Here is a 21677-nt window from a genome sequence, read left to right as displayed (position 1 = left end):
AAGTAGGTATCGATAGGTTGTAGTCATTAGCCATGGAGTGACGTCCTCGGGCTCAGATAGTAAACGTCACTAAGACATACCTTAAGTGACATGAAATAATGCATCAAAATTATTGAATCTTTTATTCCAGTGTCAATAGGCAGGACTAGAGCTTATGGCTGTGATAACCATTCATAACATATATAAAGGCTCCTAACTACCATGTGCTCCATTCTGAACTTGTGGATGGCCATGTATTCATTCCAAACATTGTTGATGTGCCCTAAAACTCCAGTCATCATTATAATTCTGAGCATTTCTTCATTTCGCCTTTAGAAGAGGATGTTTTTAAAATGGTTTGTAATGGTATCTTCCTACATGGATTGGTCCCTGTCACACTTCTTGATGGTTTGTTCCTGTCTCTGGCCTTAAAATATTGTCCTGGTCCCCTGCACTGGTCATGTCTATTTGTTCTTGATTCCAATTCATGTGACAGTGATGTTTCATAAGATGTTTACTTTGTTGCTATCATGTGAATGCCACTGCATTGTGTTTGGCAGTGTATGGTTATGTGTGTGTGCATGTCTGGTATGCAGGTGTGTCAATGCATGTACTTCTGTTCTCTGCTCCAAATGCAGGTTCATGCAGCTTCTTTTTCAGTAAATCATAATTGTTCACCATGCCTTCATTAAGATAGCTTGCAAAGCACCATCAGGACCAGCAATATATTTTTAATCCAGATAGCTTTAGTAGCAGTAAACCTCAGCAATATCTTGCATTATTGACATGACATATGGAAGCCATAGAGCTTGTGAGAGTTTTATTATGCCCAAAACTTCTGTGGCTGTTCCAATATGGAGGCATCTGCATCATGTGGGTTTAACCAAGTAGCTTTAACCATTAAGTGGCAACCTTAAACAATGATGCCTTTTCATTTGAAATTTAGCGAAAACAAGTTTGCACCACTTTGCCACAATACAATTTTGTCCAACCTGTTACATTTGCTAACTGGCTAGTGGCTCTTTATCATTGAATGTTTTTCAGATTCTGGTATTTCTGATTACATTTGGTCAGGTAGTCTTGCTTGCATTAATGACCAATTTGTCATATTGCCTGGCCAAAGCAATACATAAACCTTGGTAAGAATCCATTTATTTCATTGAAAACTGCACATGCAAGTAAAGCAGAGTTATTGGTGTGAGTAACTTGGCAGCCCTTGCCTGGAACTTGATTTTATCATCCCCTAAGGCAGGGGTTAATTTCAGTCTGTCTTGCGCATTCTGTTTTGACCCATCCATTCTATGAATTCACATAGACAGACGAAACCCATCACTTTCCCAGCATCAGCAATGGCAAAAACCAAGAAACCAGGCAAGAAGGGAGTGGGCCATGCAGAAAAAGTAGCTAGCATCAAGAGCAAGGAAAGGGCAATTAATCCATTTGAAATCCATTTCAACAAACAAAAGCATACTGTCCTGGGTCAACATCTTCCTGGTGAGAAAGGAAAACCAGGGATATCCAAGGCCAAAGCTCAGAAAAAGGTGGGTGATTATGGAACTTACAATCAGTACATATATATTTTATCTCAATATCAGTCATCAAAAAAGATGTCACTCGGGAGGTTCTTCTTTTAGCGGGGTCTTGGTTTGTGCGTGTGTTTCATGCTTCTTTCCAGAAATTTTCCTGACAGATTGCCCTCTTAAAGTTTTCTCGTGTTTTTGTATGGATATCTATTTTGGCAGCATTTTGTGGGTTATCGTCAGCTAGTTGGTGACATGAATTGGGGTAATCACACACTGAACAATCATAAGGTCCAGCCATATGACATGTTTGTATTTCATGCCGCTAAATACATGCTTCTCACAGAGGAAATTGACGTTGCTGCGAGAGTTGAAAACCAGGACCAAATCCAATGAATTTTTGGATCGTCGCATTGGTGAGAAGACCAAGGGTATGTCGGTGGAGGACCGCCTGGCAGCCAGGTTCGCCGCCGAACGCAAGAAGCAAAACAAGCAGGTGGGTCGGGGTCTCCTCAAGTTAGCGCCCATCTGTATCTAATGGTGAGCAGGCAGTGAGAGTGGTGCTTTAAGGGTCATATGCTAGGCAGAACATGAATGTTGTGGACGACCTTGTTCACAAGTGGTGCTGAACAGCTATCGTCGCGCCGCACGACGATCGCACGGTCTAACGCACTTTAGATGCACCTGACAGGGAAGCCGAGCCCTCGACTGGCAGCGGTCACTAGGGGCATCGCTTTCAGTCCAACATCTCCTCCTGTCTGTCCCAGATCAGATGTCGCTCTACAACCGGGCATGGTCACATTTGCAGTGAAAGGTCGTCGCCTTTTAATCTGCGCGGGGATCTCACCTAAAATTAATGCGAGTATATCCGTGCATTTTGTCTGGCCTGACTGGAACAAAGCCATTATTAGGTTCTGTCAGACCTTTCAACGTTACGTGACGAAGTAGCTCATGTTTATCAGGACAGCGCTCTTTGGATGGCTGAAGCGGTTCTGTGGAAAGCCCGAGTCGTATCCCACTCACGTCCCTAAAGCAGCAATGCTTCCTGGCTGCGGTGTACCACAAGGTCCTCTGAGGCAGTGATGATAACAGATGGTCGGCCGCCGGCAGACCCTCTTCAACCTGGAGGAGACCACCGAGCTGACGCACATGGGCCAGACGCTGAGCGAGATCGAGAAATACGAGGACCCGCGCAGCGACGACGAGGGCGACGACGCACTCGGAGGTAGGCCACCGCGGCGTCGGGTCCGTCCGATTCGGCGGCGACTTGGGACGCCCCGGTCAGCCCCTCGGCGTTACCCAGCTCGTAGCGCGAACTCGCGTGCCGCAGGCAGACAGGGGTGCCGCTGCCGCAGCTCTGCTGGCTGCTGGCGATGTAATGCTCGGTTTGGGCCTTCATTGGTGCCGGTTTTGCGGGATCGCCTCCCGCCAGCGGTCGTTGATATCGTGCGGTACGTGACGTGGCGCCGCTCGCCCTAACGGCTCCCGCCCCGCAGCCGAGTTCGTCAAGTCGGCCCACTTCGGCGGCGGACTGCTGGCCTCGGGCGGCCCCAACTCCGCCCAGAGCCGCAAGGAGTGGATCGATCAGATGATCGCCGACAGCAAGAAGCGCAAATACGACGCGCGAAAGGCCCGCGAGGAGACGCTCGAGATGACCGACAAACTGGACGACGACTACAAGCAGGTCATGCAGATCTTCAAGGACGCCGACCTCATGCGTGAGTAGAGGGGTCCTCCTGATGACGGGTAGTAGATCGGTCGGTATGGAGGCTGGCAAGACTCCCAGCGGCTGGGTGTGTGCCATGGTCAGGCAGTTCTTGCAAACAGTCGGCCGCGGTTTTATTGGAGGTGTTTGAAGTGCATCTGGCAAGCCGCAGCACACCTCGACGTGATTGTATGTAATGTTGGCCAACATGGCACCGGTAGTACTGCATTTTTATCAACAACCCCAACTAGATTAATTAAACGGGCGTCTGGTGAGTCTCCGGTACAACACCGCCTAAACATACTATCCATTCAGTCAGCTTGCGGCCATGCGTGGGCCGTGCGAGGTGTTGCCGTGTCGGCGCGCGACCTGAGCCGTCGTGGCGCCTGCCGACAGGCCCGACCCGGGCGAAAGAGCGGACGCGAGAGCCGAGCCCCGAGCCGGCACCGGCACCGGCACCGGCACCGGCAGCGGCAGCGGCAGCGGCAGCCGCCGCCGCCGCGCCCGACCCCTCCGACGAGTACGACATGCTCGTGCGCCAGCTGGCCTTCGAGCCGCGCGTCGGGGTACGTCAGTGACGTCAGCGCCGGCTGTCGCAGCTCGGTGGTCAGCGACCGGTGCTCAGCTGCAACGCGACCGTAACCTGACTGTAACGCAACAACTGTAACGTGTCGAGGACCTTGCTTGACCGTCGGTCTGTGTGTTTGCTCCAAGCACAAAGCAAGATCGTGAGTGAGTCATGTTGCCTATTTACGGATCAAACGGTCGCTCTGTGCACCGTTTCGCCGCCCCATCCTACTGCGTGCTGTGCGCGGCTCTGTGACTCGCCTTCGCCCTGGCAGGCGTCGGAGCGGACCAAAACGGACGAGGAGGTGAAGCGGGAGGAGGCGACACGGCTCCGCTTGCTGGAGGAGGCGCGCCAGCTGCGCATGCGCGCTGACCCGGAGGAGGCGGGCGGGGCGCGGCCGGCCGTCCACCGCAGCGCCGATGACCTGGACGACGGGTGAGAGCTGGCGGGCGCGGGGCACCGGCGGGGCGCTTGTTTCGAGAGGGTCTACCGCCGCTGGGGGGAGGGGGCACGGGATAGCCAGGGGGCGGGGAGAGAACGGCTGGACAGAGTGGCCCCTGTGAGCGATGTGAGAAAGCCGGGCACGATGCTCGCGTCAGTAAGAAGATAATGTTTCATGCTCCTAAACCATTTGTTTCGTCCCATACCTGGCATGCGGTTGCACGGGTTTCTTGTGGGCTGTCACGACCTGTCTCAGAATGCTAGACGGGCTTCCCTGGGATGAGAGGTCAGTATCATGCGCTCGTTCCTGTATACCATCCCCCATCTGTGCCGTAGCCATCCGTCCTCAGTAGCCACCCTCCGCGCGGCCCTGTCTGCCGCAAGCTTGCTGTGACCTGCGCCGTCCGCCTGTCGCCGCAGGTTCCTGCTGGACGCCAAGCCGCAGCAGCGTCTTGAGCTGATCGGCGATCAGCTGGTGGTGACGTCAGAGTTGCCGGACGTGCCGCTGACGGGCCGCCAGGCCAAGAAGCGCCAGAGCCGGCTACAGCGGCAGCGCGACGCGGAGGAGGAGGCCGAGCAAACGCTTCCTGAGGCAGGTTAGTCTCCGGCTGCAGCCGCAGCGAGGAGAGGACCGAACAGGCACCTCCTGAGACAGGTTAGTCTCCGGCTGCAGCGGCAGCGCGACCCGGAGGAGGAGGCCGAGCAAACGCTTCTTGAGACAGGTTAGTCTCTGGCTGCAGCCGCAGCGAGGAGAGGACCGAACAGGCACCTCCTGAGACAGGTTAGTCTCCGGCTGCAGCCGCAGAGAGGAGAGGACCGAACAGGCACCTCCTGAGACAGGTTAGTCTCCGGCTGCAGCGGCAGCGCGACGCGGAGGAGGAGGCCGGGCAGGCACCTCCTGAGACAGGTTAGTCTCCGGCTGCAGCGGCAGTATGACGCCGAGGAGGAGGCCGGGCAGGCACCTCCTGAGACAGGTTAGTCTCCAGCTGCAGCGGCAGCGTGACGCTGAGGAGGAGGCTGAGCAAACACCTGAGATAGGTTAGTCTCTGGCTGCAGCGGCAGCGTGACGCTGAGGAGTTGACCGAACAGACACCTGAGACAGGTTAGTCTCTGGCTGCAGCGGCAGCGTGACGCTGAGGAGGAGGCTGAGCAGACTCCTCCTGAGACAGGTTAGTCTCCAGCTGCAGCGGCAGCGTGACGCTGAGGAGGAGGCCGGGCAGACACCTCCTGAGACAGGTTAGTCTCCAGCTGCAGCGGCAGCGTGACGTCGAGGAGGAGGCCGGGCAGACACCTCCTGAGACAGGTTAGTCTCCAGCTGCAGCGGCAGTATGACGCCGAGGAGGAGGCCGGGCAGACACCTGAGACAGGTTAGTCTCCAGCTGCAGCGGCAGCGTGACGCTGAGGAGGAGGCCGGGCAGACACCTCCTGAGACAGGTTAGTCTCCGGCTGCAGCGGCAGCGTGACGCTGAGGAAGGGGTCGAGCAGACACCTCCTGAGACAGGTTAGTCTCTGGCTGCAGCGGTAGCGTGACGCTGAGGAAGGGGTCGAGCAGACACCTCCTGAGACAGGTTAGTCTCTGGCTGCAGCGGCAGCGTGACGCTGAGGAGGAGGCTGAGCAGACTCCTCCTGAGACAGGTTAGTCTCTGGCTGCAGCGGCAGCGTGACGCTGAGGAGGAGGCTGAGCAGACTCCTCCTGAGACAGGTTAGTCTCTGGCTGCAGCGGCACGGCCGCAACAGACGCGCGAGGATGAATTTTTATGCTTGAAAATGGAACGTCTTATTGTGTGGCCATGTGTCCCGTCATGCAGGATATGTCATGTCGGCAAGGACATCATACCTGCGCTCAGGTACGAAATTGCCAATGGAAAATTAAACGCCGGCCTCTCACGGAGTACCTTCGCGGCGTCTTGAATCATCAGGTGCAGATAGCCATTAGATCTTATCTTATTGACCTAAATCTCATCTCATCGGTATTCACAAGCAAGTTTTGTTCTAACTGGTTGCCGCTTTCGATAACGGAAAAACGCATTGCTCGTAACTCGCAGACCAGTACATGGCGTTGAAGTTGCGAGTTCGTGTCATATTGTTCAGGTCGTGTCTCACTGTATTCAGTTTTAGCTTGTCGTGCATATGTGATGTATCGTATTGGGAGGCAGTGAAACCACCGTTCCGTTTACAGGATCCTGACCCTACCTTTGATCGTTTTCAGTCACGCCCCCTAAAGCCAAGCTTCCGACCTACAAGAAGCTCAGCGCCACCCTCCGGGCCCTGCTGCCGCTCGAGCAGACGCGTCACCTGACCGAGCTTGTGATGTCGCTGGATCCGCAGCTGTCGCCGGGCAACAAGGCGCTGCTCATCTCCCTGTACGAGATGCTCCTGCGCTACATCGGCGACTGCTGCCGCCGCTCGGGCGCCGCGGCAGACACCGGTTCGCCGGGCGGCGGACAGGTGGCGCTGCGCGCGGTGGACGCACTCGTTCCGCTGCTGTACGACCTGACGCAACGGCTGGGCGACGCGGCGTACCTGAGCTGGGTGGCGTGGCTGCGGCGGCGGCAGGCGGCGTACGGCCGGCGCCGGCGACGCTCCTTCCCGGGCCTAGAGACGCTGCTGCCGCTGCGGGTGTGTGGCCAGCTGTTCCCCAGCTCTGACCGCCGCCACCCGGTCACCATGCCAGCCATGTTGATGCTGTGCCAGATGCTGGCGGAGTGCCGCGTCACCTCGCGCCGCGAGCTGGCCGCCGGACTCTTCGTCGTCTCGCTTCTGAATGAGGTCAGTGCGGGGGGGGGGGGGGTCCAGTGTTCCAATATTCGGCCACTGGGGTGGCATGGATGTCGATATCTTTTCATGCTATAACACCCCGGCCTTGGGCTCACTGGCTGTGGTCCTCCCCTTGCTCAAAATTGGCCAATCAGCATCGAACCGCGCGGCTGTCAAACCAGTATTTATATGCTTCAGGCTTGACAAATGGGCTGGGTAGGTTAGATGTCCAGGTCGGGGTCAAAAGGCAATAGATTAGCGCCAACAGATAGCGCCAATAGAAGGGACCGCTGGAGAGGCAGGGTTCTGGTGGCATGAATATATATTTACATCCTTAACACCCCACTGGATGAATTTTGGAACGCTGGGGGACGGGGGGGGGGGGGGCGCTCGGCGATGTCTCGCTTTTGTTATGGGACTGAAAAAACCCTGCTGGGGAACATTTCGTCTCCTAAATGACTTCTACTACGCCCGCTGTCGTTGCTGTCTAACCGGTATAAAGACGAGCTTATGTGGGGCCAGAAACGTTGCGCTCTCTTTGATAAGATCTCATCTGACAGTTCTTCTCGACATCGGCACCCAAATAGCGTGGTGGGACATCCCTCGTTTAACCTGTTTGATCACGTGGCTGACCGCGGGCGGGTGGCTGGCGTTTCTGCGCGAGCGACGGGCGGCGCGCCGCCCTCCCGGCCGTGACGTGGCGCGTCTGACCGAGACACCTCGCGCCCGCCGCAGTTCACAAGCCTGGCCAGCCGTTACGTGCCGGAGGTGATCGGCTTCCTGCAGAGCGTGCTGTTCACGGCTGTGCCCAGCGAGCGCCAGGCGCCGCTGGCCGGCCACGTGCTGCTGCCCCAGCTGCCGCGCGGACCCCACTCCAGCCTGCTGCAGCTAACCACCAGGTGGGCAACGGCTCGCCGCTGCCGGCTGCCGGGCTCTGGCTCCCAGCCAGGAGCCCATCAGGCATGGGACGACTGGGCGTGTAGGACAAGGGGAGCAGATAGGTGTGCATAATGTGACGTGGGACGGCTAACGGTGTCGCCGCTCCTGCTTGAATGTGAATGCAATGGACAAATCAGTCGATGTGCCATTGTTTTGTCGTGAGGTCCTGCTGCTGTCACCAGTGTTCGATTACCCTTCTCTCGCCCTTTCTGTGTGTCATCAGTACTGTGCTGGTGACCACTTTCCTCTGCTGACCTGCACTCTCCCATCTGCTGACCTGCACTCCCCATGTGCTGACTTGCCCTTTCCCTATTGCTGACTTACCCTCTCCCATCTGCTGACCTACCACCCCTCCCTCACCTCGGCTGTGCCGGCAGCCTCTGTGTATCTCTCTCTGCTAATCCCCATTCTCCCTGCAGCTGCGCCGGTGATCTCTGTGGTCCTCTGCCCCTTCTCCGCTGACCTGCCCCGCTCCCCGGCAGTTGCGCCGGCGCGCCGTGTGAGCCGCTGCCCCTCCCCCGCTGACCTGCCCCGCTCTCCGGCAGCTGCGCCGGCGCGCCGTGTGAGCCGCTGCTCTCACTGTCAGCCGTCGAGTCAGAGGCGCCGCTGACGGACGCAGCGCGCGCCTCCTGCCTGCACGTGGCCGCCTCGCTGGTGCGCCAGCTGGCCGAGCGGCACGGCCAGCTGCCGGCCGCCTCCGAGATCTTCGGCCCGCTCCGGCTTATGATGGCCGCCGTGGACGTCAGGAGGTGGGCTGCGCCAGCTGGCTGCGGATGGTCACGGTCCGGGGGTCACCCGGGACGCGTGGTGAACACTTGTGCTGACCACTTGACCTCCACCTACGGTAGTGATCGTGGGTCGGTGAGGGAGGACAGCTTGGCGCGAGCGCGGCATAGTTACTTTAGCAACGGAATGGTAGATGTAAAGCTCGGTGTTTCGGTACGGTATAGATCAGGGTATCTTAAGATTGCGTATGGCTATAGATGGCTAGATGGCTATATAGATGGTTATATTTTGGCATTGCAAGCATGTATGTTTTACGAACACGTTACGGTGATCATGCTCTTTTGTCATCCTTCATAATATGGCGAAGCTAGCTCTGATTTTCGTTTAGTTACCACTTGCGCTAGCAGGGCGTGATTGAGAAAGGTGCTGACGTCCATTTTTCTACGTGGATGATGATTTTGCGATCGCCGTGCTCGACGTATGTTTTGATCAACATATCGTTCCTTTTCCCAGATACCCCGACGTTTTGCGCAACAAGTGGACGGCGTGTCTGAAGACACTAGAAGGGATTAGCTCTGAGAAAACCACCCTGGAAAAGAATAAAAAACGACCTAAACCCCTCCGTTTGTACGAGCCTGCTATAGAAGAGAAGTAAGTGGCTACCGAAACTGTGCATTGGTCGCATCATGTGTCGCAGCAACGTGATGGCTTTGGTTAATAGGTTAACTTCCTGGAGCGGTTTGCCAATTCGGAATATGTGCTGGTCTGTTTGTGGCCCGTTACTTGGATGATAGTCTTGAGTTCGGTACCTATCCTCCAAAAAGCGTTCTGTCGTCGTACTAGTGCTGTATGCGGCGGGCCGTGGTGTACCCTGACGTGTGCTATATCCACCGGCGTTTTCAGTCTCCACGGGCATGTGACATATAAGCTGGCCCGTGTCATATCCCGGATCTATAACGTGTCGATGCCGCTTGCTTGACCCGAGCCGCGTCCGGCAGCTTTGACGGCCGGCGGCGGCGGCCGGGCTCGCACGAGAAGCGAGAGCACGACAAGCTGGTGCACAAGTACAAGCGACAGATGCGCTCGACAGTGCGCGAGGTGCGCCGCGACAACGCCTTCGTGGCGCGCCAGAAGCTGACCGAGATCAAGACCAAGTGAGTAGGGCCGCGGCGCCGACGGGGGCGCGGGAGGGAGCTGCGGTTGGCTGCCGTCGGGTCGTCTGCGGACGAGATCAGTCGTGATACACCGATTAGGGGCTGGTGAAAACATAGCGTATGGCTGGTGAAAACAGTAGAAAACATAGTGTGAAACCATAGCGTGAAAACATAGTATATCACACCATGAAACCATAGTGTAACATGGATTTAACATAGATAATAGTGTAAACACCCGATTTCTTAGCCGTGGATGGGGCAAACACGCAAATCCGTATCGTATTTGCGTGTTTGGACCTGTTTCCACAGGTCGCCCGTCTAGTTTGTGTTGTTGACATTACATATTGCTCTACACGCCCTTGAAGCCCTACAAAAGATGCGACGGGAGCATCTGATTCGACCCACTGATAAGCACGGGGTTAACTGCCGAACCGTGGACCTCTCGACGCTGGTTGGCTCAACCTCAGCGGCTGGCTGGTGGGCGGCCCCGCCGGGTCGATCCTCCCTAGGGAGGGGAGGGGTCAGACTGCCGACTTCTCCCTGGGGAGGGGAGGGGTCAGACTGCCGACTCCTCCCCGGGGGTGGACTCAGACTGCCGACTCCTCCCCGGGGGTGGGGTCAGACTGCCGACTCCTGGGGGTGGGGTCAGACTGCCGACTCCTCCCCGGGGCGGGGTCAAGTCAGACATGCGCTGCTGCTCACACCCAGCCTCGTGTTTCAGGGACGACGACCGAAAGCGGAAGCTGAAGGACCTGATGGCGTCCCTGGCCAACCAGGAGGGAGACTTCAAGCGCATGAAGCGTCAAAAGTGATCGAGCATAGCTATCGCTGGGCCTGTCCTGTTTTGTTGTGGAGGAAATACACGCTCAGTCTGGTGCTGGTGTGTTATTCTTACAACCAAAGTGTTGGAAGAGTGGTGTGTTGCGCGGGCGATAGGCGTGCGGTGGAAGTAGCGCTCGCAACCTGCCATGTCGCTGATCTGCCATAATCCGTCACGGAAGACTTGACTGATGGCTCCCCAAGTAGAAGGACCGCGCTTGGAACGCGTCTACCTTTCAAGGAAGGTGGGTTCCTATTCCATGCGTTTTCGTCTCATCTCAAGAGAATGTGGACATAATTAATATATTGAACAAAGTCAAATCCATCTGGGTGCCAACTTCATCCCAGCAATGGTTACTTCAGGGTAAGGGGTCCTCTGTTGTGTTTTGATGCGATGGTCTATAACGTTGCTTTGGTTGGCTAATGTTCGTTTCCATTTTCCCTTGGCATCTTTTATCATTGGTCGCTCTCCTGCTATCGGCGTGAAGCCACTGCCAGTTGGATGTCGGAGCTGTTCTGACAGATGGCCGCCACGGTAGGAACTTCACAAGGGCTTGAGTGGTCTCGATCACGCAAATCCCTCAGCAAGAACGTGTTGCCTCGAGGAGTTGTGTGCAAATGATTTGACCTGTATGCAGCACAATGTGTTTCCGAATGGCGATCATCTTCCGCCTCTGATGGCCGCAGATCGGTCCTACTAAGTGCGTTGTTCTCCAATGTAAACAGTGATCAATGGGGAAATATTTGCATAATCTGCGAGAAACATACACAATGAATAGTTCCACAAAACCTGCCACAATGTGGGACGATATGCAAACACTTGGCTACCTTTAACAACCCATAAACGGGGCAAAATCTGCATCATCGGCACGCTCGGCTGCACGACAAGTGCGCCGACATAGGCTGCTGACGGACAGGCAGTCGCAGTTAGTCAACACGACCACCATGTACATAACGCCAGTCAGTTCTGAGCCGGCCGGAGCAGGGCGCAGTGTGGATCTGTGTCCCTTCTGAGCCTGGCTCGACCGGAGCCCGCGTCAGTTCTGAGCCGGCCGGAGCAGAGCGCAGTGTGTATCTGTGTCCCCTCTGAGCCTGACTTGACCGGAGCCCACGTGATTCGATCAAGTCTGGCCGGCCGTCCTCAGACGCCAGCGTTATGAGGACGATGTGGCTGACAGGTGGATGGCCAGGAGTCCCCCTGTGAGCCGCGATTGCCACTACTGGCGGCCTCACGCTCTCGAGGTCCCGATACCCTCCCCCTCCACCCCCACCCCTCCAACCTCTGACTTGTGACGAACCCGGTGGGTGCAGTACGCATATATGGCCTCACAATACTGTTTGCAATCTCTCGAGTAACTCGAGTAACTACCACAGCTGCTGTGGTGGTCACTGGTCAGGTTTTCTTGGTCGGCGGCAGAAGCATGTCCTCGTCATTGACGCGTAGCAGTCTGATGTTTTCATGATCGGGGAGCGACTCCACCAGATCCACATCATCGGCGGTTTCTCCGCGTTATGTTCCGTAATGACGTGCCATGCCCTCATAGTCGGCCACAGCGGCTAAATGTCCTCTCCGTTGACGGACGGTCGGCCCACGTCCTCGGGGTCGACAGGGGACCGCGCCCTTCACCAACGGTAAACTCTCAGCCCACGTCCCCGTGAGCAATGCACGACTGCTCGATACACTCACGAACAGTGGACCACCCACTCACGCCCTAGTGATCATATGGGGGCCGCGCCACGTCCTCATGGATGGCAGACGACTGACCCGCGTCCTCGCGGTCCAGGGGAGACCGCACCACGTCCCCATGAATGTCAGATGACTGACCCGCGTCCTCGCGGTCCTGGGGAGATCGCAACCACCTCATGAACGGCGATCGACTGCTCCATGTCCTCACGATCCCGCCCCACGGAGCACCGCTGCGCGCCCTCGTGCGCGCCCTCCAGCGGCAGTCACATGTCCTCCCGCTCGGCGACCTCTGCCGGCGGCGGCCGCAGGTGCCAGGGCGGCGGCAGGAGCGCGAACGGCGGGTACAGCGGCGGCGGCTGCATCGGCCGCGACAGCAGCGCCTCCACCGAGAACGGCGACAGCCGCGACTGGTGCGCCGGCGGCGGCGGCGGCGCCTGACACAGCGGCACGAACGCCGAGCGCTGGCCGCTGAGCAGGAGCGGCGGCCCGGCCGCGCACGACGCCTGCAGCGGCCGCAGCAGCTGCTGTCGTACGCGACTGCCCGTGCCGATGAAGTGCTCAATCGTCTTGATCAAGTCGTTGTGACACGCCTCGAGCCGCTCCTCGAGCACGCCTGTCTTCTGCGAGGGGAAGATGCGGCGCAGGATCTGCATGTGGCTGAACCAGACGGGTCGGGCCCGGCCGGCTCGACGGCCGGCTTGTGGTCGGCCGGCTCTGACTGGTCACTGCCGGCGTCGACCGCCGACTCCGGCGCCCGGCACTCCTCGTCGCTGGTGGCTGACTCCGCCTCTGGTGGCCAGCAGAGCGGAGAGAGGTTAGCGGCCGACCGACCCTCATCCCAGGCACGACAGCTGAACACCGACATCGGCCGAAGCTGGCTGAAGCATTTGACGTGTTGCGGCAGGATAGCATACAACGAACTGATGTCATATTCGGGCAATCGCGAACTGTAATCGATCGGTATTTCAAATCCGTATTATGTGTCCAGGTGCCTCTGGTGCCCGTCCGGGCCTATAAGTGCACGATGTCGGATCACAGGAACGCAACCGTTAGCTGCGCTTTACTGTCAGCGGTAAGTCGGCCAAATCCGTGACGAGGCCACCAACCAGGCTCCACTTCAAGTGCCTTGTGATGCCCTGATGCCCCCCAAAAAACGCTAGCGCTTAACTACATCCCAGCCCCGCAAATGGGAGTGACGCGACATGATGTTATGCTTTCTGGCGTTAACGTACGATTTGTTGCGTCGCTGGAACAGGAGGGGTAGCTCCTGGCTACCTGTTCTTGGGTAACAGTGTAGAAAAATGATACTTGACCTTCACACTACATGCATCACACCCATGCCCTGACATGACACAGCCCTGTTTGCGGGTCAAATAGCGGGCGCATGGGCCGCCGCGGTGTCTGAGCGAGTGTGCTCTGTCAGACGGGAGGGCGGCGCGCCCGCAGCCCGGCCAGCGGAGGGTCGCCGGCGCCTGCGACTCCGGATCACCGACCACGGACTACGCAAACAGGGCGCCACTCAGGCCGGCCCAGTCAGCTCCGGCGGCCGGCCACAGTATCCTCGTCGTGTTGTTGTTTTACATGAGCCATATGGCGGACAGGCGGGAATATTAGCCTTCGCGGATTTGGGGTGACGTTAATGCGGACACGGCGGTGACAACGCTGTCTCCCCCCCCCCCCCCCCTGAGGGGACGCTGCTACAAGTCAGAGACAAGAGGGCGGGCAGGTCCATGGAGGGGAATCAGCGGACTACGGTGAGTGGTACCAGTATGCATGTAGGGCTCAGGAACATATGACGACGTGGACAAGATTGTCAAAAAAGACAAGAGCAATGCCAAAGTGGAATAAGGATAGCCGTGCGACGTGTGACTACCACTACGTGCACAAAAATATTCTGGCGTAGTATGCAGACTGCGAGCGGTGCATCTGGCAATAACAGATCTGCGCGTCTCCCCTTGTACACAACAGGTCATATATTGGACGTGCAAGCCACAGCGCACGAAGCCAGCCGGCGAGAGCTTGAGCCCCTGCACCGGCTTCACCGTACCGGTGTCGGCCACGGGTCTGCCGCCCTGGGGCCGGGTGATGTTCATGCCGAAGATGGGCCCGGGCGGCAGGTAGGCGCAGCTGGAGCCGGTGGCCACGGCGCGCAGACCCATGGCGATGGCGTCCTCGGCCGCCTGCTGCCTCTTCAGCGCCACCTGCGGCGGCGGCCACGGTACTGCCACGGGCTGGAGCGGGACACAACGCTCCGACAGACGGGAGCGGGACGCTCCGACAGACGGAAGCGGGACGTAACGCTCCGACAGCCGGGAGCGGGACACAACGCTCCGATAGACGGGAGCGGGACGTAACACTCCGACAGACGGGAGAGGGGCGTAAAACTCCGACAGACGGGAGAGGGACGTAGCACTCCCACAGACGGGAGCGGGACGCAACGCTCCGATAGATGGGAGTGGGACGCAACGCTCCGACAGACGGGAAAGGGACGTAATATTCCCACGGACGGGAGCGGGACGCGGCACTCCGACAGATGGGAGCAGGACGCGGCGCACCGACAAACGGGAGCGGGACGCAACGCTCCGACAGACGGGAGCGGGACGTAACGCTCCGACGGGCGGGAGCGGGACGTAACGCTCCGACAGACGGGAGCGGGACGTAACGCTCCGACAGACGGGAGCGGGACGCAACGCTCCAACAGACGGAAGCGAGACGTAACGCTCCGACAGGCGGGAGCGAGACGTAACGTTCCGACAGGGCGGGAGCAGACGGGAGCGGGAACTCCCGCAGACTGGGACGGGCACTCTTACCGACTGGGATGGAACAAATCGCCACAACAGAGTGGGACGGACGCTCCTTTAGGATGGGGTGGAGACAGAGGTACAACATTCCTGCAAACCAGGGTTAAGGGTTAAGACGAACACGGACTGGGACAAGAACCGGTGCATAGATCGGTACACAAACCGAGCCACAGATCGAGACGCCTATCGAGCACAGATCGAGGTACCTACCGGGCACAGATCAGGACGCCTGAGGGGCACAGATCGAGACACGCACCGGGCACAGATCGAGACATGCACTGGGCATAGATCAGGACATATACCGGGGAACAGATCGGGGCGAATGTGGGGGAGAGGGGGGGGGGGGGGGGGCGCAAGTCGGGCCTCTGCTGGGACAGAGATCTGCCCGGAAGCTGAGACACGGACCTTTCGCCAGTCAGGGCACAGATCAGCACACAGGCCGGAACACGGCACCGATGGTCGCGTCGCGCACCGTGCAGACCGCTCTAAAACGCCAAGCCAAGGGCGATCAAAGCCAAAATAAAAGTACATAGACAATGGGTTTAGGCCCGCACAAAGGTAATGAACTATCATTCGGCATCCTTGGTACATCTCAGCTCTCTATATACAGCTATCAGCACCGAGTTCCAGGCGCCTAATGTGCACGTCCCAGCCGGAGGCGGCAGCGGCCGCGCGGTGCTCTGGTTACCTGCAGACTCACCTGGGCGGCCATGACGCGCTGCCGCTCGGCGATCAGGCTGCACTTGGCGCATGCGCAGTCCTTGAAGCGGCAGTGCCGTTTGTGGCCCTTCAGCCACGAGATGACGCCGTGATTACGGCAGCGCGCGCACTTGGGCTTGCGTGCGCCCTTTTCGGTGGTCGGGTAGGTCAGCGGCTGGTGATCCATGGTGACGATGCAGCCCTAACGACAGCGTGCTGAGATTAAGAAAAGTGAAACAAATTGGTTAAAAAATTTGCTGTGACTCCGAAACGAAATTATGCCGTTTCCCATAAGTTCCAGTTCTAAAAAAAATCCAAAGCGGAGCCGAGTGGGAGGCTCACGGGCTTTAATCTCGCCGCCATCAGGTGTCATACGCCGTTTATTCACCACAGTTAAATTAAACACAATTTCCTAATCTGGTGATCATTGAAATTGTTTCGTTTTGCATCTCATTGACAGCTGTGAGCGGTGACATTTCGCGCCCAGTAGAAATTTGGAGACAAATTTGGAAGAGTGTGGTGATTTAGTCATATCCAAGAACTGACCCGGCGATTTACTATAAATCTGTGAGAAGGGTGACAGTCTTTAGTCACTTGGCTGAGGCAGAGCAGCGCCCTCTATCTTTCAGTGTACTTTCGACTGCACACACGCACGTGTCTTGGTTGAGCGAGTCAAATATGTACACTCTTGCAATTGGTAGGGGCGTATGGTTAAGGTTTCACGTTGTATTCATTCTACCATGAACGCTAACCTTGGTAGTATAAATAGGTGCACTGTTTCTAAAAACAAGACATCGATTCTCAGAAAATAAGAATGCTGGGACAAGTTTTTGTTGCCAGAATACGCACAGGAGTTGCCTCAGAGCCTACCTAAAATTTGATTATGCGCATCAAGAGCGGAACTGCTAGTTTAAATGGTGATTGCCACTCCACTAAATAATATGCTAAATGTGCATCAATAAAGCTTAAGTAAACTTTATGGACTTGACGCCTTGCTGAATTGATTCTAAGATAACATTGCGGATGAGGGGCACATATATCAAAGGCTGGGAACATCTGTCCTAAATATATTTTGTTTAGTGCGATGACATTACCCATCTGTAGTTAGTGCAAGTAATTTTAAATCCAATTCTAGGTTTCTGGGAACAGCAATCTGCCTATTTCATAAGATAATTCAACCGTATCTTAAAACGAAGGCCTGAACTCCATGTGTCCACACGTAAATTTCATTCATCCGCTGCTGGGAGACGGTGGTGAGGCCCAGTGGGTTAGGATTTTATCGGATGTTGCATTTGGGCGCGGGCTGCCGCGACTCTGACATGCTCCAAATCAACAGTGTTACACCTAATACCACTTACGCGGTGGTCGGGTCGACAGGATCGGTGGCCTGGTCCAAATCGGCCATTTCGCTGGCCAGGCAGTCAGAAGTTTCGTTCCCATAGTAAAACTGCCGTGGCCGAGCCCCCAGTGCGGAGCCCGGTTATGAATTTGTCATGCAATGAGTACACCAGCCTCTGTATTTTAGCGGAACGGATAAGGATCTGGCCACAAGGCGCATCCGCAGCACCTGCTGACCTGATTCTAGGTCCATGATGAGGCGGCTGTCGTGGGTACGTTTCAGATCCGATGCCAACAGGCTGTACACAGCCCTCTGCGTTTTCAAATAACGATCGGCTTTGCACGAGCTGCCTCGGGGTTTTTCGGCGGTTACCTCTCCGGTACGTTGTGCAATGGCGACCAATCTTTTCGTATGCTCCGGGACATCCATTGCGCGTGTTTTTACGTAAAACGCGTCCCTAGCAATGCCGGCTTCTGAGTAGCCGCCTGCTTTTAGGAACACTGCACGAGTAGGTGGCTACTCTGAGTAGCCACCTACTCTTAGGAACACTGCACGACGACCCACGGCCAGCGCGGGTGACGGGCGGCAACGGACGATCCCGCGGACTGCGAGCGACGTGCTGACACCGTTACATGTGTTTGAAAACGGGCCTCAAGTGACACAGTCTACAGAGACTGCTTACAGAGATATAACGACACGATGCAGACTTATCAGGTCTTGTAGACAGACCGAACTTCATCGGAAAGGACATTACGTGTTGAGCAATTTAAAATCCAAAGATGAGCCAGAAATGCCTCTCGGATGTTCAAATATCGAATTATTTGGGCCATACTACATGAGCCAGAAATCATTCAGCAACTAAATATCGCACAAAACATGACCTTATAAATCATCATTATTTTAATCATTTTTATGATTACCCACCCATCACGCACATGTACAGTTTTCTAGAAGCGATTATGGGCGCGCAAATGCACAGTTTTCTGACCCTGAAATCTGTCGTAAGGCCTGTTGGACAGAAAGTTACCTAGCCAATCCAATAATGCCATTTGTTTTTCGTTTGAAGTGCTTTTCATCCGCGAAGACCTGTGAGTTCTGCATGAATGTGACGATGGATGGTGACGGGCGGAAGAAGCCGGCTTGATACACATCCTTTGGTACTTAAAGTATTTAGGTACCTTTGCCCACATAGGTGGATCCTGGGGGCACGGGGTCATGGCCCCCCCAAAAAAACTCTGGGAGTATGTTTTGCCCCCCCCCCAAACATTCCCAGAACTTCATAAAGCTTTCGCCTACATACCGTCTGCTTTAACTTTGATGGTGCGGTATCAAACATTTCTGTTGACTCTTGAAAGCAATATCTTATGTTACGAGCTTCGTAAACATGCATACTCTATATAGAAGATTCAAAAGCATTTCGGTGCTTGAATGGTGTCCCTACTACGCACTCGCGAGAGGCACCATGCACTGGACCTCGGATCCCACACCAGCCAGCTGGCGACGAACGGTTGCCCCCCCCCCCAAACTCCAGGCTAGATCCGCTCCTGTTTGCTCACCCCCGGCCGCTCAGAAAAATATTCAACGGCGTTTCCAGGGGCGACCGGACCATAACCCGTAAGAAAGCTGAAGTCGTCCAAAAAGCACACATTTCTAGACTTTGGAAAACATAAAAGCGGCTTTTACTCAGCGGAGGCTGTTGTAGCATACTTAGAGGTGAAAAGAGCTTAAATCTAAAGAATTGCAACAAAATATTTCCACTTGTGGGTCCCCCGGCATCCAAAATGGAAAACCACACCCAGCCACCATGAATAAATAGCCGGGAATGGCTTGCTAATCAAGTGAAGAAACGGTCAGTCGGACAGCGTCTGTCATTCGGTATCTATCGTAGCACTGATCGCCCAGTCATCCTCCCCGTTCCACCCCGACGCAAAAGCCGTGCTTTGTCCGCTGCATGGGACCATTCATGAGATCTAAACACATTCACACCAGAGACACACAAACTTCAGCAACGAACGGTTAATGTGTGGTTTGACAGAGCGGCTCTCAGTCGTTTCTACCGTCTACTGATGGCATACCGGTGGAGGGGTCAGCGCTCGGTGCCCCGCATGGCACATTATGTGATTTTCTGCGCTAGGCAGGAATTGGTGTAAAATGGTCGCTAGCACAGGTTTACACAGGCACACAGACGCACAGGCACAGGTACCAGTGCCGGCTAAACGACTCATGATTTGCTTAATCTGAAGAGCACCGTTCTCCTTCTCTCATTATCGAAGGACGGACCAGCCGACATTTGGCCCCAGGTAAGCCGCCCGACCCGCCGCACAGCGGAGCACTGCGGCACAGTATGCCGGCACGCACGGGCCCAGCGACGCCGTCCTCGGCCGGCGCGCCGGACAGTCGCGTCGCCCAGGACGCCGTCGACGGATGTCTCCGGCCGCAGTTGGAAACGAATCGCTCTGGGAGACAGTTTACTTTTGCCTCTGCTCTGACACGACCATGATTTCATGTTCATCAGTATGATTACCACCATGGACAGGAGTGCATTTTCCTATTCAGTTAGGGTGCTTCAGCCCCCCCCCCCCCAACTTTGAGCAGGAAATGGGCCAAGTCTGCGAAAGATCTGTTTGTTGACTTATTTTCGGGGTTGGGTGGGTAATTTTTCACTGTTCAGTCGCCTCCCCCAACTCATTTTGCGAAGCTACGCGGCTGGCCCAGAGACTTGTCCGCCACCGGGATTGGCGGAGTCCGGACCCAAGTAAGATTTGGGCAGGTTGGACCTTCTTTGTGTGTTCGTGACATCGGATCACACGAGAGGTGTTTATGTTCTTGTTTAACACTGAACATGGTATGCCGTTATGGATACTCCTCCTGTTCGTGCCGTTGTGCCCTCAAAAAGGAACAGCATGGAAATGCGACATGCCAAAATTACTAAGCTTTGTAATAGTTGTTTGGATGGAATCTTTGTCAGAGCATTCATTGCTTTGATGGGGAAGCTGGTCGCATCCCAGCAGGCATAGCGCTATTGCATGGAAGCTTTAAGGCGAACTCGTTGCGGATGTTCAGCCAATGGACGCAGCGTCGGATCGCCAGCTCCACAATACTTCGGTCTGGCGTCCATTGCTGCGATAATACTGCAGCGAAACCGTTAGCCCTTACTTGAGCCCTGATCTCAGAGCAAAAAACCGCGAGCCGACTATTTTTCTATAGGGATAGAAGTCTGAATGGTTATCTGCTGAATCGTCCCTGGATCCCGTTACGTCGCAGAGGCCTAGGATGCACCTTGCAAACATGAGGTGCATTGCCACTAATTATCCCAGCATTGGGCACCTTGATAGAGACAGATTTCCTCAGGTCTAGCGAAATCCACGATCAGAGCTGCCCCCCTCGCCCGTGCACAAACAGCGCGTACCTGCAGTCAGACGTCTGGTCGGGTGGCTGAGCAGAATCAGGAGACGTGCCCTGTCTGGACCGACCGGCTGGAGGTGACGGGAGTGCCCTGCCTGGTCGGACAGCGCAGCAATGTCTGCCCCAGCGCCTCCTCGCGGGGCAGCACAGCTCGTGTGCTGTCAGTGTGCGCTGCAGCTCTCTCGGCCCGGACGCGACTCGGCCCGGTCGGCGGGGAAGCGTCGGACGAGAGAGCGGCTCCGCACCGCCACCGACGCCCGACAGCTGACGAGTGACGACTCGTCGCCGCCGACGCCGCCCGTCGTTGTCGACGACCCTCCCGTCGACGGCGACGGGGTCGACCGAGCGCCGGCGGCGGCGAGGCTGGCGCAGCGCAAACGCGGCTGGGTAACGGATCCGGCGGAGTCGTCCCAGGCATAGACCGGATCCGGCGGGATCGTCCCAGCCGCAGACCGGATCCGGCGGAGTCGTCCCAGCCGCAGACCGGATCCGGCGGAGTCGTCCCAGCCGCAGACTGGATCCGACGGAGTCGTCCCAGCCACAGACCGGATCCGGCGGAGTCGTCCCAGCCGCAGACCGGATCCGGCGGAGTCGTCCCAGCCGCAGACTGGATCCGGCGGAGTCGTCCCAGGCACAGACTGGATCCGGCGGAGTCGTCCCAGCCACAGACCGGATCCGGCGGAGTCGTCCCAGCCACAGACCGGATCCGGCGGAGTTGTCCCAGCCGCAGACCGGATCCGGCGGAGTCGTCCCAGCCGCAGACTGGATCCGACGGAGTCGTCCCAGCCACAAACCGGATCCGGAGGAACCGTCCCAGCAGACCCTGTCCGCTGCGGGGTGACTCTGCAATCGCTGCCAGCTTTCGCTTCTCACATTGACATGGGCTTGAGGCCGAGTAAATGTGGTCACTGCAATCATAATTCAACTACAGCAAGCCTGGTTGAAAGTGATAGAAGACGACATAAGAGACTGATGTAATGAGAAACGACACCAGTATGTTTTGCGTGTCTTTGTCGGCAATTAGGCACTGACAGCCCTCTTCAGATGTGCTGTAGGTATGCAACGCAAGGTAGATATGAAAGTCATCTCGTAGTTTAACACCATCCAACTACATTATTTACCTGTTCGGGGTGACATT

At 56.4% G+C, this 21677-nt stretch overlaps 2 protein-coding genes across 2 annotated transcripts; one reads left to right on the top strand and one right to left on the bottom strand.

The window, feature by feature from the left end:
* Positions 1-1932: 1932 nt before the first annotated feature.
* LOC119102142 (nucleolar protein 14) lies at positions 1933-10659 on the top strand. The gene is made up of 12 exons (XM_037225493.1): positions 1933-1995; positions 2610-2724; positions 2996-3217; positions 3694-3770; positions 4047-4207; positions 4634-4809; positions 6423-6982; positions 7706-7869; positions 8455-8658; positions 9149-9286; positions 9634-9789; positions 10511-10659. The coding sequence occupies exons 1-12, from the start codon at positions 1933-1935 to the stop codon at positions 10599-10601; spliced, it is 2127 nt and encodes a 708-aa protein (XP_037081388.1). The 3' UTR covers positions 10602-10659.
* A 1899-nt stretch (positions 10660-12558) lies between these two features.
* On the bottom strand, positions 12559-20787 carry LOC119102140 (doublesex and mab-3 related transcription factor 3, truncated). Its single transcript, XM_037225492.1, has 5 exons — positions 20544-20787; positions 15797-15997; positions 14343-14496; positions 12989-13084; positions 12559-12584 (listed from the first exon to the last, which is right to left on the bottom strand). The coding sequence occupies exons 2-5, from the start codon at positions 15980-15982 to the stop codon at positions 12559-12561; spliced, it is 462 nt and encodes a 153-aa protein (XP_037081387.1). The 5' UTR covers positions 15983-15997; positions 20544-20787.
* Between the last annotated feature and the right edge of the window lie 890 nt (positions 20788-21677).

This window comes from Pollicipes pollicipes, unplaced genomic scaffold (assembly GCF_011947565.3).
Source record: "Pollicipes pollicipes isolate AB1234 unplaced genomic scaffold, Ppol_2.1 Scaffold_5677;HRSCAF=6716_pilon_pilon_pilon, whole genome shotgun sequence".
Lineage (NCBI taxonomy): Eukaryota > Metazoa > Arthropoda > Thecostraca > Pollicipedomorpha > Pollicipedidae > Pollicipes > Pollicipes pollicipes.
The sequence above is the reverse complement of the archived record's forward strand: the minus strand, read 5'-3'. Positions and strand labels throughout refer to the sequence as shown.